Source organism: Scleropages formosus, chromosome 10 (genome assembly GCF_900964775.1).
Source record: "Scleropages formosus chromosome 10, fSclFor1.1, whole genome shotgun sequence".
Classification (NCBI taxonomy): domain Eukaryota; kingdom Metazoa; phylum Chordata; class Actinopteri; order Osteoglossiformes; family Osteoglossidae; genus Scleropages; species Scleropages formosus.
Window position 1 is genome coordinate 11,954,270 of NC_041815.1, and position 25,276 is coordinate 11,979,545.

The window sequence follows — 25,276 nt, forward strand, 5'->3', positions numbered from 1 at the left end:
GAGAGGATTAGCGGGATTCCTCCATTACAGTCACTCCAAACTGACGGTCCTTTCACTTGGAAGTAATTTGTGCTGCCCCAGCTGCTGCAAGACTTTAAGGCACTGGGGCAGACGTGATCTCTGAGGCTCCTGCTTCCCAGCATCTAGACTGTCATACATGTCTGAACAAAATGCTTCCAAGGTAGAAGAGGTGTCCTTTGTTTGCAATGCACTGCCACCTTCTTTGTAGGTACATCAGACTCATCATAAAATCTTGACATTCTGTGGAATGCAAGATATAAATGGAGTGCAGGTTTTAGCCTGGTCATAGTGAGTTATGATGTTCTATCAGTGAAGATCTTCAACAGTCTGTCTGCAAACAGCAAAACAGGGCTCATTTACAGATAGCAATCAATAAATCCAGCTTTGTTCTCTGGATTCAAAAGCATATTTCTTCTTCTAGCATTTCTCCTTATTTGTTGTTAACCTAAAATTTGTTGTTGACCTAAATCTAGTTATTAATAACCTGAAGTATTGTTCTCCCAGATATTAGATCCATGCATTTCTAATGTTAATAGTCAGTATTTTTGACAGAGATGTACTGCCATTAATGTGCATATAAGCTGTCCCCCAGTTAAAATACTGGATCTCCATTGTGTGTTTTATATTTAAAATTCAGTAAATGATTTTTTCAGTCTAACATATTGTAGTTATTTATGTGTGTATATGTATTTGCATGAATGTACAGTATATACAGTATAGCTGTATGTCTTCACTTGGGCCCACATTTCTTCTTCCTTTTTTTTCCCCTGACTATGACAATCTCTTTTGCTTTTAATGTCCCAGTAGCAAAGCACTGACTCATTTCCATCTTTGCCCTTTCTGTCCCAGGACTGAACGGAAGGTTGTGCCTTTAGGTGGTTTAAGATGAAGGGAATTCCGGAAGGATCCTGGGTCTCTTTTGTGGAGGAGAATAAAGCTGTAGAGCAAGGCAAATAAGTGCATTCATTGGTCAACATAGAACGTCTCCCAAAACTGTGGCAACGCTTCTCAATTTAGCAGTGCCTTATTTGACTGTCTGGTGCAGCCTTCTGAATGAGCTTATGCCAAATGCAGTTTTTCAAACCGTCACTCTCACTGCCTGAGTCAGTGACAGAATCATTCTGTCCCAGGACACCTCCAGTGGGATGGTGCACGTGGGGGGGTGGGGGGGCATTGTCGGATGCAACCCCATGACAGCTGGTGGCATAAGTCAAGTCTCGTTATCTACATTTCACACCAAGTCTTTTCTCCTTCTCAGGCTGTGAGAGGCCAGCAGTGACAGTTGTTTATTTGTGTTTGTGTCTGTGGGGGACAGGAGGGGGGGGTCAGATCATTCTCGGTAAGAGATATTTATAGTCTTTGACATGTTCATCAGTAGACCCCTGTCTGGGTCTGTTTAGCCCTGCGCTGACCATTCTTATCCCTTGATGGGCCATAAGTGACAGAATGGGAGCTGTGCAGCAATTTGACAGGCAGCTCATTGACAGTGGTAATATCTTATTCATTCATACAGTTCGTCATTAACTTGGGTATGATTATTAATAGCAGCATGTATGTCTATGTAATTATTTACAAATCTTTGGAAAAAAGAATTAGAGGTTGCACAATATCTCTGAAGCTGTAGAAATCACTGAGTTTGAAACTATTTTTGTATTTGACTATATAGACGCCGAATTTCCGCCCTTTCCGTGACTGCTTGCGGACAGGTGTGTGATCGGTTCGGGCTTGCCGGCCCGCACTCCCCACCTAGTGTTGACAGTTATGTTTGATGCCTCGGGGCCAACCCGTACCTGCCCTCTTTACACAACAATGATGCAGAGACCCTAAGTTGCGATGTGAAACTGTGAGTCATGCGATATTCTGGAAACCCCAAGAAGTAGGCATGACGGCGTTCTGATGGTTTATGTTGTTGTTAATGACCCTTTGTGTTGAACCTGCATCTACTTGCTGAAATAGAGCACATTTTCCAGTTATGCCAGTGTCGCAAAGGGTTTACGGTGGACTCTCTCTGGGACACGGTGCATTGTGTTCCTGAAACTAGCCCTGATGGGTATGCCTGCTGCCATGTATGTAACAGGCAAGGGGTTTGTCTTACCTGAACCTGTTAGGACAGTCATGTGTGTGTCTTATGTGCTAGACATGATGCTAAGTCACATGAGCCTGTTAAGGATGGTATTTTAAAAAGTGTCATGCCAAACAAAAATACTCCCTGCATGGAAAATTGTACTATATATCAAGGCTGAAAGCAGGTGTTGGGCCACTAGAGCTCACTGTAGAGAGGGTTGTTTCTCGAGGGAGGAGAAGACAGGATTAAGCAAGTCTCCCTAGTGTCTCCTGGAACAGCACAATGCTGCAACACTGGTGGTAGAATAAGCAATTCGTTCTGCAGCGAGATGCCATTGAGCGCCGCAACGCAATGGCAGGCAGCACATTAGTGCTGGGGTGGCTGGTGTGTGTTTATGCATTTGAGTCGAGGGCCCCATTGTGGGGATTTTCCACGGGTTAATTGTGCATTCAAGGTGATTTATGCCAGCCAGGAGTGGTTAGCTCCGGACCGGGGGTGACAGACCAGTGTGTGCCAATGGCAAATTTCCTCAATCACAACAAGAGCATGATGAAAATTAAACATATAACAGGAATGTGTTCTAGCCTGCCAAAGACAGCATAAAGGCGAGAGACCTCCCAGGCTAACAAGAATGAATTTTTAAAGCTGATTTTGTAGAAACGGAGTGATTGTGTGGAAGGTTCTGGCGTTCTGGGGCTTTGAGGGGTGTTTAGTAGGGGCTCCTCGTTCTGCATCTGCAGCTCTTGTCTCCAGGTAGGCCTGTTGAGAAGCAGCACACTCCCATTTTCCTTTGATACCCCTAAGCCCCTTCGCCTCCCCCCCCCACCACCATATACCCTGGAACCCACATTACTAAACCTCTGCCCCCCAGTCCCGCCACACAAATGCACGCACACGCGCATATACACGTGTGTGTGTGTATACACACTTCTGAACTGAAAATGATAGCCTGCAGTGAGAGTATAATTATTGCAGCAGAAAGCTGAATTTAAAATGTGCAGAGTAACTGATTTGGACTCCTCGACAGTGTGCTGGCTGGAGGGGAGATAAAGCTCTGCTGGCCTTTCACCAGCTTGGGGGGGGGGGGGGGGGGGGGGGTTGGAACAAGTGCCATTTCTCTCCATTAAGGCTCGATGAATTGACTTCTGTCCATTGTGCCTCTGGTTTATTGGTGGCAGCGGGGGGGCTCGGGTTGCAAAATGAAGCCACTTTGTCCAACGTGACGGCACGGATTTCTTCAGGGCATAAATGAGGCCATAAGTGCTGGTGCCCAGAGTGACATGAGAGCCAGGAACAACTGGCCAGCCGGGTTTCCCAGTTCCATGCCACAGAGTGGTGAAGTCATGAATGGTTGCGTGCACAGCTCAGTCACTGCCTCTGTTGATCATCTACAAGAATGGAGACATTCTCTGGCAGCCATAAAAACCTTATCACGTGCATTTAAAAAAAGGCACTTTCAGTGTGAGAAGGGGCCGTGAACTCCATGGGGTAGACAAATTTTTGAATGGTCCATTTTTTATCCCCAAATACAAGCTCCAGGGTTCTTCCTTCAGTTCATCAGGTCACAGCCCGAGTCATCGTTCGCTGTGGCATCAAGCAAATTTCAGCTCTCACTGCTGACCTTGTCCTCTCTGAGTGGGTGTAATGTTGGCAGGAAGGTGTCGGGTGGCTGTGTTTTTGCCTTCTGGGAGGAGGACATGGAACACTGGCTGTAGCAACAGGAGAGAGACACTGAAACACTGTGTTGCCAGCTCCAGCAGCCAAGGGCTGATGCAGCAGCATGATTGATTGTATGCTCAGTATTTAGCCCCAAACTGTGAAGCTTTGCTGATAGGAACTGTGCACTTCAGAAGGCCCCCCTCAGTGTCTGTGCATATCTCAAATCCGTAAACGTGACGCAGGAGCCAAAGCCAAGCTTGATTGTGCAGTTTGGGATACTTGCTGACTCCTGTTGGACAGATACAAGCTCTTAGTGAAATATGCATGCACACACATACACACATACACACAGACACACTGCCTGAAACCGCTTGTCCCAAGTGGGGTCGCGGTGAGCCGGAGCCTAACCCGGCAACGCAGGGCACAGGGCCGAGGGGGGGAAGGGAAACACCCAGGATGGGACACCGGTCCATCATAAGGCACCCCAAGCAGGACTCGAACCCCAGACCCGCCAGAGAACAGTCCCTAGCCAAACCCATTGTGCCACCACACCCCCCTGGTAAAATATCATCTTCTGTAAATATGCTTCCTTACTAACCTTGACCACTGACTTTCTCTCTAGTGAGAGAGTTCACTCAGCTTAATGTTTAACACTACTGTCCTTCAACTCCACTGGGAGTGGAGAACCGGTGTTAACGACTCCTAGCATATCAGCTATTTGCTTTAAAATCAGCAAATAAAGCTGTTCAGAAGATCACTCTTTCACTGTCTTCTCACCATATGGTGTTCTTGTATTTGATGGCAACAGGCTGCTTTAGTCTTTATTCAATGTGCTTTGTTGAATTTGAGATAAGATTGTCTTCGCATTCTTGGGAAAACCAGTCCTTAAGTTCTTATCTTGTTGCCATTTGTGGGATCGATGTGGGCTTTTTATCAAACCGCATTTTTTTTTTTTTTAAATCTCTGTGAACGGATATGAAAGTCTCCAAGGTTTTGGATGTTGAATTGTAACTACCTTGCAGAATTTCAAGGGGCACATTTTGTTTGTCTTGTAAATCTGAATGCACAAAAGTATGCTGGACTGAGACAAATAGCTATATGTGACAAGGAGTGGGTGGGTCAGCTAGAGCCCTTGTGGACAGGATGATGTCATTGTGTGGGGGCTCTTGGGTCAGTTGGGAAGGTCTGTGGAACTCCAGCTGTAATAGCTTCAGGAGGGAAAAAGTTCTTTGTTCTTCAAGCATGACTGGGATGTCATGGAGTGGCCCCAAATGGTGCAATTGTCTTCTATATGTTGATTTTGTTTGCATAATCAGCACTGACGATTAGCAAAACATACAGTTCTCAAGGTCTCAGTGTTAATATATATGTTGTGCCAATGAAGGAAGAGTGCAAGCCAGACTCGTGGATGCAGGAAAGGAGGCAACACTTGAAATTCCATGGTGGACTCGATGTTTTATTGAAATGTGCAGCTTATCCTCCTGCATACAAACGTTCCTGTCCGTTTCCACGCTCCTTGTGCCCTGTTGTTCACAATAACATCCCACTCAGATATTGTTCCCTTTGTACGTGGGCTGAGGAGGGGGACGGAGGAAGTTTAACAACAAAATGCGTGGACCTAGCTGTTTGCCGGGGATTGGGGCGCGTCCTGACATGTTCGTGGTCTAGAGCAGCTCCTCCATGAATGACAGTCGCACCCCGTGGCCCAAACACAAAGGAAACTATTTCGGCTATGCAGCAGAGCACCTTGCGCCTTGGCTTGCCAAAGCACTGGGGCCAGACTGCCAACGGCTATCCAGTGCTGGACCATCGCCAGCTGGGATACGTTCCTAGAGTGGGTGCCTGGATCATTTCCCTGGAGAAGGTCCTAAGTGTGGTCAAGCCCTCACGATGCCTTGACAATTATACAAAATATACTATATTAGAAGTATCTTCTGAGATGTTAACACATCAAATTTTCATGTAATTCGCAGAATTTGAGCTGGATTAATTTTAACCTCTGTTAAAAACCGCTACATTTATATCTAATTCATAAAAAGATTTCAGCTGACAAGGCGATGGAAGTCCATGGGGAGATCCGACGGTAAGAAAGGGGATGGCTCGAACCGACGAAGGCCTCCCAGTACACAGCCATCACCCAGGCATGTAAAGAATCTGGCCTCTGAATGGAGAGCAGCTGGTGGAGCTGGGGAGAAAGATGCTGGGGTGAAGGGACATGGAAGGCTGGGGGAGCACCTGTTTCGATGAAAAGCCTACTTTCTGAGCCTAACAGGTGTCAGCTGAGCAGTTAAACCATCCTCCCCCACACACAAGGCGGACATGAATTCACTGTTAATGTTGTTAATTCAGAGGCACATCAATGTGAAGGTCATTGACTTCCTTCCTGTCTTGTTTCATCTGCTCCCCTACATCAGGCTAGCCCAAATGGTCACTGAAACCCCCTCTAGATCCTTCTTCCACCTGCTCCACCTCAACACAATGCACAGACTCCCAGGCCTGGCCTCTCTTCTTTTACCAGGATGTTATTGATCACAAAGAGAGGGCTGTGTCCCTCCAGGACAGAGAGCCTAGCGTTCACTCAGTTATAAATGTTGTCTGTCATCCTCTAAGCCAGCTTTATGCACTGCCCCAAGTATGAACGGGACTCAAGGCATCAAAGTCTTACTTTTCTCCCTATAATTTGCATACAGCTCCGTGCTGAGGGAGATTAATAATGAGTTGCACAAGCCCACTCTCGCCTTACAACCATTTCTGTGACTGGAAGCAATAATCGGGACGAGAATACGAATGTGGCAGGTGCAGGGTGGGTGGGCTTTTTTTAAACTTCGGAGCTCCAGATTGTACTCGCCCATTGCAGCCAACCTCACAGCAGCAATTTATGAGCGGTATCTAATCATATGACAGATTAGACTTTTTTGATACCATGCTCCACTCCCTGCTAAGGAGGAGAAGTGTTTATGGAAAACACTTGGAGTTCTGGTTAGTGTTGAGGAAATGCATATGCAGTAAAGATTTTCTGTGCTTTCATATTGCAGACCAACTTTGTTTGGCAGTCCTAACACCTGAAGGCTCAACTCTGACCTCTTACTGCCAGGTATTGCTCCTGGCGACAGCAGCTGTGCCAAATGCTGCTGTGCACAGAAGCTTCAAGATGCAGAAACTCCTGAATTTGGCATCGTGGCTGCTCAGATCTTCTTTGCAAGAGAGGAGAATGTAGTTGGGGACATCATGGGATGAGGAACATTCAGTATACAACTCTCACAAGCTCAAGAGGCTCTGCAGCCAAAGAGGTCATAGCCAGGGAATAGGAAGCAATGTTGCTTCACTGTGCATTTGTTGTTTGCAGCCACAATGTGAATGGCACTGCTTCTGTGTCATGGGCTGACATTTACATTTATTTATTAGATGCTTTTCTCCAAAGCAACTTCCAATGAACTGTATGTAGTGTTATTAGCCCACACACCTTATTCATCACAGTGACTTACACTGCTAGATACACTACTTACACTGGGTCATTCATCCATACATCAGTGGAGCATACTCTCTCTGTCATTCACACACTATGAAGGAACCTGAACAGCAGGTCTTTGGGAGGAAACCAGAGCACCCAGAGGAAACAGACACAGGGAGCACATGCAAACGGGGATTGAACCCACGTCCTCTCACACCACCAAAGCACTGTGAGACAGCAGCACTACTCACTGTGCCATCTTCTTGCTACCCCCTTTTTTTCTCTTCGTAGTCTGGTCACTCGGTCTTTAGCAGCCTAACTTGGCTGCATATTTACCATACCCTTTTCCTAGGGCAGCCTTCATTGCATTCAGGGGTTCTGGATTTCGAGCCACATTATTTCTGGATGAACATCCAAGTCAAGGTGTTCATACTGAATGCTGTCAACCATTTTGCCTGCCAAGAGGCTTAGTCCTTCTGCAAAAAAGACTTGCGTGGAGGGTGCTGTAACCAAACTCCAGACAAAAAAATCAATTTTATTTTGCCATCTGCATGTTATATGCACTCCAACTCTTAGGGACAGTATTTGAACAGCCTTGCCCATACTGTTTTTCTGAATTTTTAGACTTCGCTACTTTGAAAGGGGTTCTGCTGCAGGTTTTATTGAAATTCCTCACCTTTTCTGTCAATTCGCATCCATAGCAATGTACATCTGTGCAGGCGTGCAAGGCAACAGTATTCTTACATCAAGAATGTGCTGCTGTTCATGGGTTGCATTTACCACTTCAAATTACCCTTTGGATTAACCTCTTGCCTTTTGAGATTTGATTTGATTTGACCAAAGAGTGTAATATTGTGCTTAATGTGGGAGTAGATTGCTATCTGAAGATTTTGCTGATCTAGCAAGATGTGCCTGTGGAGGGCAGTTGAAATATACATTATTTAAAAGTGTACATTTTTTTAAATATTTAAATTTGTAGTTTTAATCATGATTCTTGAACATTTTAAAGTAATGCTGATTTTCTTAGAGCGCTGGTTGCATGTACCTCTACAGGGAAGAGAACTTTGGAAGGTATCCTCTCTGAGGGTGGTGGGTGACTCATAGCAATAAAGGTGTGTGTTCGTGGCTGTGTTTTTCCACGTCAATGCCAGTGACTCATCCAGAGGCAGTTTTTGAAGGGAAGAGAAGGTGACTCAGCTGGGGTTCATTAACTTTCCAGTTGTCATCGGCATGCCCAACTGCAAGTATTTCTGATAATTTATTGAATTCTAATAAAGAGTGCTATGACGTTTGACCACCTATCGTTTTCTTTTCGGCTGCTCTCCATTAGAAGCTGCATTTCCAGAGGAAAATAGAACTTTGCATTCACAATATTGACTTTTTGTATGTCTCTTTTATGGTCTGGTTCTCACTACGCCACCATCCTTGTGATAGTCCATCTTTCCAAATTGTTTTTGATCTACACGGAACCAAACTGCAAGGGATGGTATCAATACCAGCTTAGCCTGAATATGAAAATATGAGTGAGCTTAGGCAGTCTGCCTTATTTATGTTTAAAGCTCCCCTAAATAGTCTCCTCCCAGTGTCCCCTGAGGGCCCACCTTAATGTCCCCTTGCATTATGAGGGCAGCATGTTGCAAAATTGCCTGTAAGTTTGTAAATGGGACCCGTGGCATGGGTCCATTTCAGGTCGTAAAGAGGCATAGAAAGTCTGGAAGCCTGTATAAAGACCAACTCGGCACCATACCCTCCCAGGCTGGCTTCCTGTCAAATAGAGATGTTATGCTGTGAACAGTAAAGCCCTGCAAAATTGCAAAGATATATATTTCTCTAAGTTCATTGACTTTATGCTTTCAGTTTTCAGCGGATGGGGGGAGAAAAAAGGCCAGACTTTACGTTTCTGGGAAAATAACTCCTTTATGCTGGTTTTAAACTTGCTCAGTCTGGTTATTGTTGTCACGTTGTGTTTTGTATATGATGAAAGTTATGACCTCTTTTCTGAGTATCTTCATTCTAAGATGGAAAATTACAGGTACCAATAGGCCATAAGTTTGCATGCCATCAGGTAGCAAAATTAGATTCCCAAGAGCAACAGTAAATATAAACCAGCTCTTCCCTTTGATGGACAGTAACAGTGAATGAAGAACATTTCTGTAGATGTCTATGGTGGCAGCACTGAAGGCAAAGTAGGAACCAAGGTTGGTAGGGTCTGCTGTAATATTGGCACCAGTACCTCTTGTACTCTGGCCTCAAACCTTAGAGGGAAGAGCAAGAGTCTTGATAGCAGTCGCTATAACCCACAATAAGTAATTGGTTCCAGGGATTATCCACCCAGCCCACCTGCCGCCCCACAGAGCCTGCTCAGTAATCCGCTGCTCTTGGTGCTGTTGGGTCACCAGCTCTGGATTAGTGCACTGAGCATGTGCCGGCAGGCGGGCGGGTGGGAGGGTGGCTGGTTGATCTGGTCAGCTAAGGGTTGCTACCATCGTAAACCAGGCAGCGCAAACTTGTTTTTTTTTTGTGCGTAAAGGAGTGTGTTAGGTTGGTGTCTAAAAGGTTCTTTAGATTTGATTTGTACTTGCCTCTGCAGATGCTCCCATTAGAGAGATTTCGCCTTTGTGTTGTGATCTCTGTAGTGTTCAAAGGTTTTAAGAATGGCTGCCACACTGCACGGATTGCAGGGAACTAGGGTTCATGAAAGGTTAGGCAGTACCCCTCTTCTGTCCCTGCCAGGATGCCCTCTGAATGGCTTGACATGAGATGGCATTGTGCTGTTAATAATTCCTTACAGCTTTCTAGTGTTTGGAAAGATGAAAACAGGCTTCATGAACAGAAGGAATGGGTGGTTGTTTACACAGGTGTTCCAGATGTGACCCACTGCCTCATCTTTTCCCTGGGTTCAAAGCCATGGGGATGGGTTACAGAGTCAACCTCTAGGGAAACCGGCTGGGATGAGGCTTTTTTTTTCTTTTTTTTTTTTTTTTTAAAGATCAAATCCCTGTCTTGCTGCCTAGTGAAAATTCTGCCCTTTTCTGGAGAGTGTAACTTGTTGCTGGTTTTAAAAGGTTTTTTTTTTTTTTTTTTTTTTCCCCCCCCAGCTTAAACCATCTGCTCTGTGCATACTGTCTGAAAAACGAGAGTGCATCAGTTCTAGTTAGAACCTGTCAGTGAAGTGGCCATATATCCACTGATCTTGAGTTTTGTTTAATCCTGTACCTTGACTGCTGGACCTTTCAGTCGTAATGTAAGAATTTCAGAACCCCTGTAGAAGGCACATGCACGATCCCCAATTTGTGCAGTAGTCATGTTGATGATGTGTGATTGCAAAGTTGGTCTGCTTTGAGGGTCCAATAGCACTGCTGTAGTGTTACCGTTATCCAGAAGATTAGAAGCAGTTTAACACTCTGGAAAAGTTCTTTTTTAAAAAAAAAAAAAAAACCCACCAAGGATGTTGAGCAGCATTCAACTGGATTACTAGGCCGGCTCTTTTTGCCTCCCTTGGCCACCCCACCCTGTGGCTGATCATCCCCACAGTGGAGGCATCGGCCCTGGGAAAAGCTAAAATTAGATCTTTTCTCTATAATTAAAAAAGCAGCACAACGCCAGAGTGGCGACATGCCTCCTCCTAACTTCCCACTCGATTCTGCTCTATTTTGGGTACACGTAAGCTTCAGTGGTCCATTCTAGGTGTTTCCCTCTCTGAAGACTGGATGACTGAAGGGGAGATATTGTGTACCTTTAGGAGATATTCATCACCAGTGTCCATCTCCATGGGTAGTGAAAGGCTCACTTAACAGTAGTTGTTCCACAGGCTTCTTCAGGCCTCAGTGGGAAGGGATTTCTTGTTACCCCACACAAACCACGCTTAGAAGGATGTGGATGGGGATTTCATAGTGTTAGTGTGCATAAGAAGAGATTTTTTTTTTGTTTGTTTGTTTGTTTGTTAAAACCTTTGAATCAGAGTACAACTGAGCTGGTGACTCTAACTTGTTCTTAGCATGTATGTGTGTTACACTGCTCTGCTGTATTAATGGATCAATACTTATTGGTTGTTTAGTGTAATGTATGTAGCACTTTAAATCACCTTGGATTAAAGGTGCCAGCTAAATGCTGCATGTATAGTTGTCTTATGTCACTTTGCAGAAAATTTTCTGCTAAATGTTAATGTAAATATGAATGTTACACACATCCATCAGGGCATGACTCTCAACTTTCTCCTGGATTTGTACTGCACCATGTCAGGCAAGGTTCATGGCTTGGTGGGACTTGGGGGTATGGATGGATTTCAGTCCTGTGAGCAGGATGTTTCAGAGGCCTGTGCATTAAGTCTTCTCCAGCTTGTGCTCCACAAGAGTGCATCCTTGCTTGCGTAACAGCTGTCAAGAATCATGTCCTCAAGGTTCACTTTAGGAAGGAAATTCTTCCTCTCTGAAGAGTTTCACATGACTGGTTCATTGTCTCAGGTTTTCATTCTGAGGACGACTGTTCTGAGACAGTCTTTGTGCTTCCTGTTGCTCTGTTATCAACTTCTTTGCCTGCTCTGCTGAAGGAGGCTGTCATTAGTGAAAGGCTCTGATATTTGGTTGACCTTTTGAATGCAATGTTACAGTGAGATTAGCTTGCAGACATGCAGCCATGGCAAATGTCAGTGGAGTAATTTTACAGAGAGCTGTTCTGGAAAGGACAAGTGAAATAAGGTTTAGGCTTATGTAGCTGTTAGAAATTTCAGTATGAATTGTTCAGATACTGACTTTCAAAGTCATAAGATTGATCAGATTTGGAAAAGAGATCACATGTAAGCTCAAGTCAAAACTGTTGAATCTTATTATCCCACTGTGTAAGTAGGAAGAGGTATGCAGTACTTTGTCCCGTTGTACTAAAGTCATTTTGAATCGGAATGAAAACATGTTGTCAAAAGGTGATCATCACCGTTGTAAGTTAAAGGTCTGTTTGTCATCTATTACCTCTATGGGTACATAAAAGATTTTGCCTGTGGAATTGTAACCTTTGGTGCGTTGTTCTTGTAAAGGTCAGAGAATCGTTTCTGCTGAGACGGGCAGTCTCTCCTGGGCTGTGCCGAGACTGACTCAAGACTCCAGGTTGCTTACACAAGCACGTGTCCCCTTGGTTTCCGAAGAGTTAATCCTCTCTTGTTTAGTGACATGGAGAGAAAGTGGCCTTTACTCTTATCCATAGGGATCAGAGAGACTACAAAAGTGATTATGCATTTGTCTAAACCGAATCCTGAGCTGTGAGGGTTTATGACAACTGAAGGAGATGGGGGTTGCTGTCAATTGTATTATTCCACAGGTACAGGTGTACAACGAGGGCTTCTCCTCCTTCTTGGAGGTTCCAACAGGCTTCTTACTGGTAACAATAGTACTCCTCTTTTTTTTTTTTTTTCTCCCCTCTCTCTTTTTTTTTTTTTTTGTCTGAGATCCATTCATTACAGTACAAATACAATACACTTGAGTTCTTCTAATTGAAAATCTTCTAATTGAAAAGCATTTGGACCAATAAGAGATTGAATGGAATTTCTATGTCCACATTTAGTGCTAAATTGTAGTATGATGCTGTAGTAATATCTATTCTACCTTAAATTCAACAAGTAACAGCTATGCTGTTACCAGCCGGTATTGCTTTATTTAGATATTGGTGTAGAATTGTGGGTAAACAGCATGATTGTGAATAGTAGTGTGTGGCAGGAGGTGGAAATAGTCTAGCATGTGGTGGAAGTGTGTCTGTGTGCCACTGTGTCTTAACCACCACGTTCTGGCAGGCCACAAAAGTGCAGGACATTCAAAGGGTAGGGTGTCGGTATACATGCCCGAAGACACAAACACAGTCACACACACTGCCGGATTTGGGGATTAAGAGATCTCCCGCAGAGATGAAACACGGATCCTGAATTTAAGAGCAGTGGCTTGGGGGTCCACAGGAACCAAGGGACCCCATGTTTAGGATGTTAAGGGGATGTAAGGGTGTGTTTGGGTCATTATAGTTAATATAGGTTTTTCAGCTATAACAATTGTTGTGTAAGATCATCATCAAACGCTGCGGCAGACAGATGAACTGTTAGCCATAGAGACGTATTACAGATGTATTTCCTGCAATTACACAAATCCCTCTCACACTCGTGCGCACAGATTTTTCACTTTGATGTTGTTTGTGTCAATGATAAAAGCAAAGGCTTGTCCACGGTTTCTCACACAAGTTCAAAACGTAGGATGCCCCAAGTCCTCGGTGTCTTTTGTTTCCAGGTAAACGGATATAGCCGTTTAATCTCGTTCCTTCCCCGTTGAATCTGAAAATGAACTGCGGGGTGTGTTTCGTCCTATTCCCCGTAGGCCTGTTAGATGAGGCACCGCTAGTGACAGCACTGCTTCCCCTCCTCTTACCATCCACATTAGCGTGGAAATGGACAGCTTTCCAGTCTGCACCAGGGGTTTGAGGCAGAGGGGGGGTTGAGCGGTAATAAGTCCATTTGAGGATTTGGGGGAGATCAGGACAATGAGTAAGGGAGCACCAGGGGGGCATGGAGGCAGGGTCCTTTCATTATGCACCACCCCTAATTGGCCTTGAGCAGATTGCAGTTGCCTGACCTCAATTGGTTCGCTAATGAACACAATACGATCGTGGTGATTTCATGTCAGCCCGTGTGAAAAGTGGTGCTTTTGAGGTGTAATTAGCTGGCCAGCCTGCCCCGCAGCTGTTTGTGGCATGCAGCGGGGCAGACGGACACATAATGGCTAGCGAGGAGGAAGCCCTGTCTAGCCAGCTACGCTGAGGTGCACTGGTTTTCGTGTTAGCGCTGTGTTAAGCGCTTTTTTAAAAAAAAAAAAAAAAAAAAAAAAAGCCACCTGGAGCCACACTCTCTTTTATACTGTGTGTGTCTGTGACTGAGAGTCACATGCGTCACCCTATAAGTACCTGCTCAGTGCCTGAATCTGTATTTTTGGCCCATCATGTGACGCACGGTGTGTGTGTGTGTGTGTGTGTGTGTGTGTGTGTGTGTGTGTGTGTGTGTGTGTGTTGCTGTATCATGTGATGAGGTCTGTTGCTCCTGATCACCGTATCTGCGAGCTCTGACAATAGGTCCATTGTGCCCATTGTGGCTGGGGGGACTGAGGCTCCTGTAGACGGGCTGCGGAGTTCCACTCCTCATCTCCATTTTTGTAGCCAGAAGGGAAGAACAGTATGAGGATGTTTCCACATTTGTTTGCTTGCATCACGGGATAGAAAAGGAACTGCTTTCCACAACAGTTTGCCTTCTCAACCCTCCACCACACACACACGCGCTCCTTTCATGTCCACAAGAGATGGAAAGGTATGCAAAGCAAAGTTTCAGTAGTGGTTTCTTGACTCTACCGTGCAGAGTTTCTGTTGTTGCTTGTGTCCATGACGGCGTCAGTCGGTGTTACAGGGCACCTGGAATTCAGAGGTTGGAAAGACTCAGGGGATTAAGGGGTTCAAGAGAATCGCTTTCTCATTTAGAGGTTAATGGAATCAATTTTTATAACCCCAGTGATGCTTTGGGTCACAGTAACACAAGTGGGAAGGCTAAGGTTGTGCATCATGGGGACCACTCCGGACTTATGGTAATGAAAGCATTTTGGCTGTCGCAGATGGCTTCTGTCTCCGCATCTTTGTAGTGCGGCGTGGTGTGATCCCGACCCGCCACCCCTCGCCCTCTTGCCCCCTCCTAGTGGCAGCCGCATTCATTATTTACCGCTGTGAATCTTTCATGGCAAGCCTTGCTACAAGGAGTACCTCTGTTTCAGTCAAACTCTCGAAGCAAAAGAGCCGCTGCTGGTTTTTCTCTATTTCTTTGTCCTTTAAAAGACTCTTAGCTTGATCTTTGACAGTTTCATACCCCCCCCCGGAAGATGCTTGTACGTCTTTTTTGAGTAAGATTTGAAATTTTTTTTTTTTTTTTTTTTCATTTTTATTTTATTTTGGAATTATCCATTTAATAGAGTCCCCTTTGTATCACCAACACAGTCTCAAAGTTTTGATGCTTCATGTTATTTCTGATTAAATTAATTGTGTCTGTCATTTACTATGTTTCTGCAGTTAGGTGGGAACTATTCAAAAGGTAATATGACTGAAGTTAGATGTAACTGGTTTCTTTTCAATCTGATTATTCTTTGGAGGAGTTAAGGGGGGCTTTTTATACTTAAAAATGATATTTTATCCCAGTGTCTTCTGTCACTGCATTGTCTGTATGCTGCAGCAGACCTGAGATGTTTCCTTCAGGATTAATAAAATCTTTTTTTTTTTTCTTCTTCTTCTTCTTTCTTTCTTTGTATTTTTTAATAAAATACATCTTCCCAATTTCCATCTCTGTCACAATCTGATAATCCATCTGTGCTTATAGGCAGAAACAGTGGAGCATGAAATCCAAGCCCCAGGCTGTAAAGGTTCTGCAAGTGATGAAAAACGAAGGAAGTGTTTAGTCTATTTTTTTTTTTTTTTTTTTTTTATTAAACTCGAGAACTTTTGCCATCCGTAGACCTTCAGTAGGGCAACAGATGGCATTGCATGTGGTATCAATAGGCAGATTTAATCATTTACATGTCTTTTTCTAATTAGGATTTTTTTTTTCCCCCCCTAATTATGGCTCAGAATTTAACACAAATCCCGTAAGAGGAGAAGCAGCAGGCAGGATTGTTCATATCAGTGAAGCATATAAAAAGTAGTCTGAGCTGACTGGAACTCAATGAAAGCAGAAATGTGCAGTAATACATGACCTGCATGTAGTTAGGTGGAATAGGGTTTTGCTACATTAGCCATCTAGTCCCCGGTGCGAGTAAAAGGCCAGACCCTGATATGAATGCTGTCAGTCTCGTCTATGCTCAACTGCACAGCGCTTGTATTACTACTTTGTCAGTTTTCTTTGCTTTTTTTTCCAGTCGCTGTTACCATTAGGACTGGTGGTAAATGAATTTAGCAGTACTGAGTGCCACTGTTGTACAGTATAATTTTCCTGTGCTGAAATAACGTAGCCTTGTGCTCTTTGTTTCTTACAGTGAGGGTGTGTTCAAGTGTCCCGAGGACCAACTGCCACTCGATTATGCCAAGGTAAGACCGAGTGGATATGGATTTCATTTCTACCTGTTAGATTTTTGAAAAGCCTTTTCAGCAGAACGCACCTGTGAATTTTTAAATGTGAAGTAGTGAAGGTTGTAAATAATGGCAGCGGACAGACACCTCCATCCCTCCTTCTGTCAGTCCTGCCTACTGAATACTGTCAGCCTGCTTTTGGGGGAGGGGGACACACACTCCCCTCTGCTGCCTTACCATCCCCCCTCGCTCCCAACATCCCCACGGATCCTGGGACCAACAGCAAAGAACTCGGCAGCTGGCCATCCTCGCCTCACCATGCTAATTGTGCTAATGTTTGAGTGCAGGAGACTGATTTCTCGTGGAATGTGAGTATGGCAGCGACCCCAACCCCACAGAAGGAGTAGGCCTGTGGTGTGGTCCACAGTTCAAACCAGGTCCTAGAAAGGATCTAGCATTCTTCTAACTAGCAATCGTGACGGTGACAGTGAATACCTGTAGCAGGTATTTTATTTAGCTGTGTGCTGGCCTCTGGTTACTCTGTCCTTGAACACTAAGATCAGTTTACCCTGCTGCGTTGTTGGTGTAAATCATCGCTAGTGGGCCGACTGCTTTGTCAGAGGCAGAATGTGTGTACGTGTGTGACTGGGGTTGGGGTCAAAACAGCAGGACTCATTTACCTAAATCTCACTTTTTAAGCTGTTGCATCAGGTTAGAGGGCAGGAGGCCCATGAGAGGAACAGGCCAGTCTAACAGTGAGCAAAATGCCTTGAAGCAACAGCTCTCCTAATCGGGTGCGTTTATGCACTCTTAATGCCATAATAGTACACTAGAATGCCATTCCAGAAACTGAGTCACTAACCAAAGTTAATTTAATTACACTTCTGGCTTGTTTTTCATCTTTTCTTAGCATTTAATCTAATTTTCTGTCTGCCAGAAAATAAAGAGCAAGACACTTTTTTTTTTTAAAAAATGGTTTCATTGTGTGTGGTTGCATGAAAAGGCGTTTTCCAGAGTATTACCAGCTGAGTATTAGACTGAATACCATTTGCGCATTTTTTGGGGGGCACACTTTTGTTTTCCCTTCCCCTGCATAACCACATACCACCTTACCAATGGGTAAGAACCAGACAGCCAGCCAGCCAGCCATCCTCTCCTCCCCTCAAAGGAAAAGGCAGGAAGGATCATTGGTGGTTTTTTTGGGGTCTCGTACAGGTCCCGTCTTATGTGGGAGGCCTGTCTACTGTTAAACTGCCAGGCAGAAGCAAATGTGTCCACCAAATTCTCAACGAACATCCTGTTTAAAGCAGTCCCGTTTCGTTTAGTTGACAGCAACATTACTATCATGTTTTATTTAGCAGCCACATTTGTCCAAAGCAGTTTACATTGTTAAGGCTGTACAATATACGGGCCTAAATGCATACAATATGCTCACAGTCTAATATGAATCCTTTGCCCCAGGTAACACAAGATCAGCCTAAGAGTAGACATAATAACCAGTATTTAATAAAATGTAAAAACATACATTATTAACAGTGATGCAAGGAAACACGGTGAATAGTTAGTGTGTTTAATTTGTTTGCGTTTGCAGAAACTAAGCCAAGAGCTGTAGATATAAGCTGCAAGGCAGAGGCCTGTCTATCTATTAGATGATATTTAAAGGCTGTTGTCACGCTTACCCGGTGGACTCCCTGTAAGGAACAATGAGCCAGTTGGACTTTATCTCTACATTGCCTCTCTAGTTCTCTCCTACTAACTGTGCTCATGAAATAGTCAGGGTTCCTGGCAGCAAATACCAACTACAGCCACTGTATAGCATGAGAAAGGCATTATCAAAAATGCCACCGTCATGGCACCACAGCCTGCCGCATGCCAGCGTCACGCTGGTACGCCACAGTCACGATCACACGTGGGCATTTGCCCAGACATCTGATCTCACTGAAGGCTATGCACCGTCTACTTGTATCGCAGTTGTACCATCTTGTACGGAAAAGAACTCGCTCATGAGCCTTCTGCCCCAAAAGCAAGACTCAGATTTTCTTGCTCACCATTTGCAGCAACAGACTTCACGCATTTCAGTGTCTCCATGAGGAAGCTGGCTTGTAATGGAGACACTGAAAATGAATGCTACATGCAGTCTTGGGTTTGGAAGGAGGCATTTTGACCTGTTAACCTACTGTCACTTATGCTGTGATGTACTAAACAGTGGCTTGTTTTTAAAGCATAGTGGTCAGTGTCAAGCACAGGCAGGACTGTACACTTACGTACCATGAGGGTAGAAGCCAGAGTTCTCACTGAGTATTGGCAAACAGCAGTCTTTATCTGTTCACTTTGCATCCATTGGACAGAGCTGTTTTTCTTGCTCACCACGTGCTGTTATGCTACTGTTTGACATGGCAGGCTTCGTTTCATCAGAACTCATTCCATGCTGGTCGTAAATCAGTCAGATGGAGAAGTCGAGACAGAGCCGGGACATTTCCTGACATGGGTTGGTGGTGGGGAGGCGAACAACGTCATAGCCGTATGACTGGAAGTGCTATGACTGTGTGTTACACAAGAGCACGAGTGAATGCACACACACCACGTGAGAACTGTACAGTGGTGCTACATAGAACATTCTGTAGCATCTTTGGAGCTCATGTCATCATCACTGTGGTTCCTGTCCCTTCATCCCCCACGAAAACCCCATATACCTGTGCCACGTAGGCCGCTTCTGCTTCTAACAAAACCATGTCGTAACTGTGATCTCCACCCTCAACATGAATCTAAGCCCCAGTCTCACATCTGTGCCATCTAGACCAAATTGTACTGTGCGCTATAGAAATGTAACACACACAATGTTTCCCCCATGCCAGCTCAGCATAACTCCTATGTGTGACCCTTCGCTGGCAGATCTACCCTGATCCAGAGCTGGAGCAGCAGATCCTGTCCTTGGCCATCCGTTGCATCCACAGTGAGGAGGGCTGTCGCTGGAGCGGGCAAATGAAGCAGCTGCAGGTGTGTGGAGTCTTTCTCACCTTTACGTTAATATCCCAAGCTTCAAGTTTTAGCCTCTTAACTCCTGGATATATGCCAAGTCATTTGCAGGGCAATTGAATGGAATGAAAGAGATGGGTAGGATGTGTTTCTCACTGTGGGTATGTACTGTATGTCATGCTTCTCCTCTTCCTTCAGAGCCATTTCTCCACCTGCGCTTTCAACGTGGTTCCCTGTCCCAACCGATGTCCGGCCAAGCTGACACGCCGCGACCTGCCAGACCACCTGCAGCATGACTGTGTGAAGCGCAAGGTCAAGTGTGAGTTCTGCGGTAGCGAGTTCACCGGAGAGGCCTTTGAGGTGAGGTGGGAAGGGGCTTGTTCTTCTTTCCATACGACTGTTGACGTCCTGTGGTGCTGGCCTTCTCCAGGGAAGCTGGACAACACACTGTTGGTTCTCTGAGACCAGCAATGGAGAGTATAAGACAAATAACAGTTGCTACCTCCAAATTAAAATTTTCAGTGGACGACTCTAACACACAGTATGTGTGGAATTTTATTTATAGTATGATAAAGGGAATTATTTTTGCTTATTTCTTTCTATCTTGATGTTTTGGGACAATGTACTATATGGTAAGCACATGAGGGTCCCCCCCCCCCCCCCTCCCCAGCAAGCTGAATCCCTAGCTTTGATCCTCATTTGGTGAGGAAGTTTAGTGGTCTTTCGCCCATAAGTGAAAGCCTCCCTTTGTCGTTCAAACGGCAGGAAGTCAAATGGGCGAATGCTTTTATTTTTGGAACATGGCCCCCTATTTAAACCAGGGGTAGCATGGAGTGTAAAAGCGGAGTTATACTCTATACAGGCGTATCATTGTCCCTCCCCAGCAGGAAACACCCCAGGCGTAGCTCAAATGGAGCTGCTATTTGTGTCTTTGTTGGCTGCTCTTTCCAGGTTTAATACAGTCTCTACCTTGTGACATAATGAGTCAGACTGAGTTCCCCAATTAGAACCTGACCTTTGTTCTTGTCTGCATGAACAGAGCACATGGGGAAGCTGCTATTTTCATCTGTTTACATTGTACTTCGCTAAGGCTTGAGAGAAATGCTAATACACAGCAGTGTAACAGGAGCAGGTTTGTGCTGCTTATGACTGCTCGCACGTGACGATTGTTTCTCCACTCCTCTGCCTGCAGAACCACCAAGGGACGTGTCCTCAGGAGAGCGTGTACTGCGAGAACAAGTGTGGGGCACGCATGATGCGGAGGCTGCTGGCTCAGCATACCCTGGCCGAGTGCCCCAAGCGCACACAGCCCTGCAAGTACTGCGGCAAAGAGTTTGTCTACGACACCATCCAGGTCAGCTCTCGAATCCACACCCGGGGATGATGGGCAGATGCACAGTGGCGGGCCTCTGTTACCGATCCATTTAGAGACTCCAGTGGCTAGAAATCTAAATCTGAAGCACGTTCATGCTTAAAATTGTGACGACTGTTAGGGATTTGCCCGGCAAATAGCCTTTTGTATTACTGACATGTCATTTTGCTCATATTTAAAATCTTCCTCTCCACTGAACGATTGGAAGAAAGCATGAGGAGGGATTTTTTTTGGAGGTTTTCTGTCTAATCACTGATTACTTTTTATAGAGCAACCTCCGCCCCACCCAGACTCCCTGGGCAGGCCGATGGGACATATAAGGTGTTTGTGTTGCTCGGTCTTTGATTTGTTTGTGTTTTGTTTGCCTGTTCCTGGCAGGGTAAGTGTGGGGTGGGGTTAGAGGAACAGGACTCTCTCAGTGATGGGAGAACGATGAAGGAAGCTTCTTTCTGGGCACTGACAGACAGGGTGGCACTAAGCCTGTGCCTGGATGAAGGGTGTGATTCATAGTCCCTTAGCTGTGGCACCCAGTCCACTGTTTTTACTGGCTACAGCCCTCGTGGCACCTGCATCCCACCCAAACTGGGCTGTGAGGAGGCTTCCAATGGCCCTTTTCACTGAGTTCGTCCCTCTTCTTCTTAAAGACTCTCAATGGCACTCGGAGGGAAATTTCGTTCCCAACTGTCGGAAGAGGATTTTTAACAAGATACAGTTTAAGTAAAAATATCTAACGTAAAACAACAAGCACATTTGTTGTTCCCCCCCCTGCAAAAATGGAGGATTCACTACTAAATAGTATTTTATACTACTACTAACGGTTAATAAACTGTGAATAATTAAGACTGGACATGTCTTTTTGACATTAGTAACAATAATGATGACTTTCTGTTGTAAATCGGGCAGTTTCTGAAGTCAGTGTTGCACCTCACTCTCTCCCTTGTCTATGTAGAATCACCAGTACCACTGCCCGCGGTTCCCTGTGCCGTGCCCCAACCAGTGCGGAACCCCCAACATTGCCCGTGAGGACCTGGCCAATCATGTGAAGGAGAACTGTGGCAGTGCCCTGGTTCTCTGCCCTTTCAAAGATGCTGGCTGCAAACACCGGGTAGGCTGTGCTAACATGGACTCTTGACACCTGACCCCAACCTTTAACCTAGAGGTGTCCAACCTTTGTAGGCCAAGGGCCACAGTCATTATTGTAAATTTGTTTGAGGGCTGCATATTTTTATTTTAAAGAACTGAATTTTAATGTTTACATTAGTAATAGTCTAAATTTGCACCTTTTGTGTGTAAAACTTGCCAACTTGTCAATACCACAAGCCAGAGTCTATTACGGTATTGGGTCGTCAACATTTTTCGGTTTATGTCCATTGACAATGTGCATTGTGGAAGAATCTTTTTGCTTCATATTTATTTTATTATTTATTTTAATAATTAATTTTTCGTTTTTCCTTCACGTTAAATTTAACGTGCAGTTTTTTCTTTCTAATTTGCCTTTATTTATGGGCAGCACGTTGGCACAGCGAGTAGCGCTGTTGTCTTACGGTGCCTGGGTGGTGCAAGAGGGCGCGGGTTCAATCTCCGCTCAGTCTGTGTGGCGTTTGCATGTTCTCCCTGTGTCTGTGTGGGTTTCCCCTGCCATGCTCCGGTTTCCTCCCACAGTCCAAAGACATGCTGTTCAGGTGGATTGGTGACTAAATCACCCATAGTGTGTGAGTGACGGAGAGAGTATGCTCCACTGATGTATGGATGAATGACCCAGTGTAAGTAGTGTATCTAGCAGAGTAAATCACCATGGTGAATAAGGTGTGTGGGCTGATAACACTACATAGAGTTCAGTGGAAGTCTCTTTGGAGAAAAGCATCTGCTAAATAAATGTATTAGTGTTAGAAAAGGGAATTAATTGTTCTCTAGAAATAACAGGATGCTTCAAGGGTCTAGTTTTAAGAACAGCATAAGGTTTCATTTCCAGATGTGTTTTGTTTAATAAAAAAAAAAAAAAATGCTGGGAATGACTGATCCAGATTGGCTATATGCTTTCTCCTAGCTTAACTTTCTCATGCCTCTTGTTGAAAACAAGAACCATTTTGGAATGCTGAAAGCACAGAATTACAGATGGCCAGAGTAAATGATAAAATTATAGCTTCCTTCCAGTGTAGACTCCAGTTTTTAAAAAAAAAAAAAAAAAAAAAAACACCCAGTTGTACAGATGTTCAGCACTGTAAAGGCTGAATGGCACTCGTCCAAAAACAGAGTAGCCTTCCAGGACAGCAAGTCAATATATTCAGCTAAGAATTCACTAGTATGGAAACTGCAACTCCAGCTGTAAAAACGTTTGTTTCCGTGCTGCTTTCTCCTGAGGTGATGTCTGTTATTAAGGGGTGATAAGTTCCATCACTCAAGAGGTGTCCTGTGACTTTTCTGGACAGTTGCTGCTCTGGAGTATTTAGCCCTTGTGTTTAACTCCTCTTTCTCTCTACGGTAGTGTCCAAAGCTGGCAATGGGTCGACACCTGGAGGACACCACCAAATCTCACCTGACTATGATGTGTAACCTGGTGGGGCGGCAGCGGCAAGAACTGCTGGAACTGCGGCGGGAAGTGGAAGAGTTGTCCATCAGCCATGATGGTGTGCTCATCTGGAAGCTGACAGATTATGCTCGCAAGCTGCAGGAGTCCAAGCTGCGTAGCAACCATGAGTTCTTCAGCCCGCCTTTCTACACCCATCGCTATGGCTACAAGCTGCAGGTGTCTGCCTTCCTCAATGGTAATGGTAGTGGTGAGGGCTCTCACCTTTCCATCTATATCCGGGTGCTTCCTGGTGAGTATGACAACCTGTTGGAGTGGCCCTTCTCTTACAAGGTGACGTTCTCCATCCTGGACCAGAGTGACCCTTCGCTCTCCAAACCCCAGCACATCACAGAAACTTTCAACCCAGATCCCAACTGGAAGAACTTCCAGAAACCGTGCAGTGCCCGCAACTCTCTGGATGAAAGCACATTGGGTTTTGGATATCCCAAATTCATCTCCCATGAGGAAATCAAGAAGAGAAACTACGTCCGAGATAATTCCATCTTTCTGAAAGCCTCCATAGAAATCCCTCAGAAGATAATTGCTTGAGAAATTCCAGGATTGTTGTGGGCTGGAGGCCAAAATCCACATATAACAGAAAAAGACCCTTGAAACAGTCACTCGGTTCTTCAGTTGAACTCTGTACAGGAGCTCCACTTGGGGGTGTCTAGCTGGACAGTCTGATTGTATTGGGCTGTTGGACGGAAGGGTAGGCAGTTTTTCTAGTTTTTGGCTGCCAGTCTCAATAGAGAGAAAAGTTGAGTCTTTGGTCTGCAGAGCCATTGCTCTCTGAATAGGTTTGACTTTGTTTTGTGTTCAATCTGCAACAGGAAGCCTTGGAAATTCAATAGTGCCTCAGTTCTTTAAATATGTGATCTGTCCCGGTCTCGTCCTACAGTGTCAGTGTCAATGCAGAGCTAAATGCTGCAAGGACTGGGCGGTGGATGGCTAGAGAAAGCCTCCTTCTCAGAAGGTGTCCAGTTTTTTTACGTGCCCTGCGGAGCCTCGCAGACCTGATGTTATGGACAGAAGCATGAAGGACCTCAGGACAGTGAATTAAGTGTAAACATGCATACATACACACACACGAAACCTTGCGTACTTTTTGTTTACATGTTCACAGAGGAAAAACTATGCGAAGCTAAGTATCTGTCCTGAAATGGACTGTCTAGCAGTTTTTAATAAAACCAAGGAGCTGTGAAATCCAAGTAGTTAACTCTCTCACTGCTCTGTTTTTGTGCTGATGAGAAGGAACCTGTAAATGTGCGGTTTTCAAAGTATTCAAAACATGAGTACTTGGGGTGATGTTGACCTACGAACCAGGACTGGCTTTAGACAGTGGCCAGTTGACATGGGCTGCTGTGGCAGCCTGCACATTGGCACTGGAGCACCTCCTGTTTGGCCCCTAGGCCAGGGGTGTAGTTAAAAGAGCCTTATCACAGTGGTAGTCACTGTCACCTTTACTGAATTGCTGATGAGTTCAACATCATCCATAAGGAGTCAGAGCTTACTTAAACATCTGGATGCTTAGCACAGTGGATCTCTGACCTGAAATAATGTCAGAAATTCACCCAGATTACCCTGTATGTCATGAGGACCACTTACTGTATTGTTGCCCCAATTCTTGATTGCAAGTGACAATGTTCCTATGTGCTCACTCTGAGACAGAACACTACACTTTGTCGCACAGCTGGGTCAGAGGAAAACTGCAATATTGAAATTTGGAGTTCCATCCAACCCCAGCGACAGGTGAGATCCTCACGTGTCTCCAAGGAAATGACTTGCAGATAGTGAGGAGCTGGGCTGGGGCCCAAGTCACCTGTGATGTGTCGGTGCTAGAGAAGTGGCCTTCAGCGCTGCTAAAAGAGCAGACAGCAGCTGCATGGCCATCAATAAGCGAAAAATCTAAGTATCAAAGATCAATAGGGGAATTATCAGTATGTATATATATATATTTATGTTAATGTAAAAATGATAAAAGCACATTTTTAGTTATTTTTACTTCCGGTTTGCTCTTTCTATAATGCCAGTCAGCCTTTTACAGTGATTCTAAAAACAACTAGAAAAGCATTATGATAGATTTTTTTTTTTTTTTTTTTT

The 25,276-nt window shown here is 44.8% G+C and overlaps 1 protein-coding gene across 1 annotated transcript in view; it reads left to right on the plus strand.

Moving 5' to 3' along the window:
- LOC108932080 (TNF receptor-associated factor 4-like) overlaps nt 1-25,276 on the plus strand; it is a 27,545-nt gene extending 2,269 nt beyond the window's left edge. The window contains exons 2-7 of the mRNA XM_018748261.2: nt 16,226-16,277; nt 19,152-19,256; nt 19,434-19,595; nt 20,428-20,589; nt 21,557-21,712; nt 23,093-25,276. Coding sequence (XP_018603777.1) covers nt 16,226-16,277; nt 19,152-19,256; nt 19,434-19,595; nt 20,428-20,589; nt 21,557-21,712; nt 23,093-23,725 — 1,270 coding nt within the window. The 3' untranslated portion in view covers nt 23,726-25,276. The remainder of the gene's footprint in view (nt 1-16,225; nt 16,278-19,151; nt 19,257-19,433; nt 19,596-20,427; nt 20,590-21,556; nt 21,713-23,092) is intronic.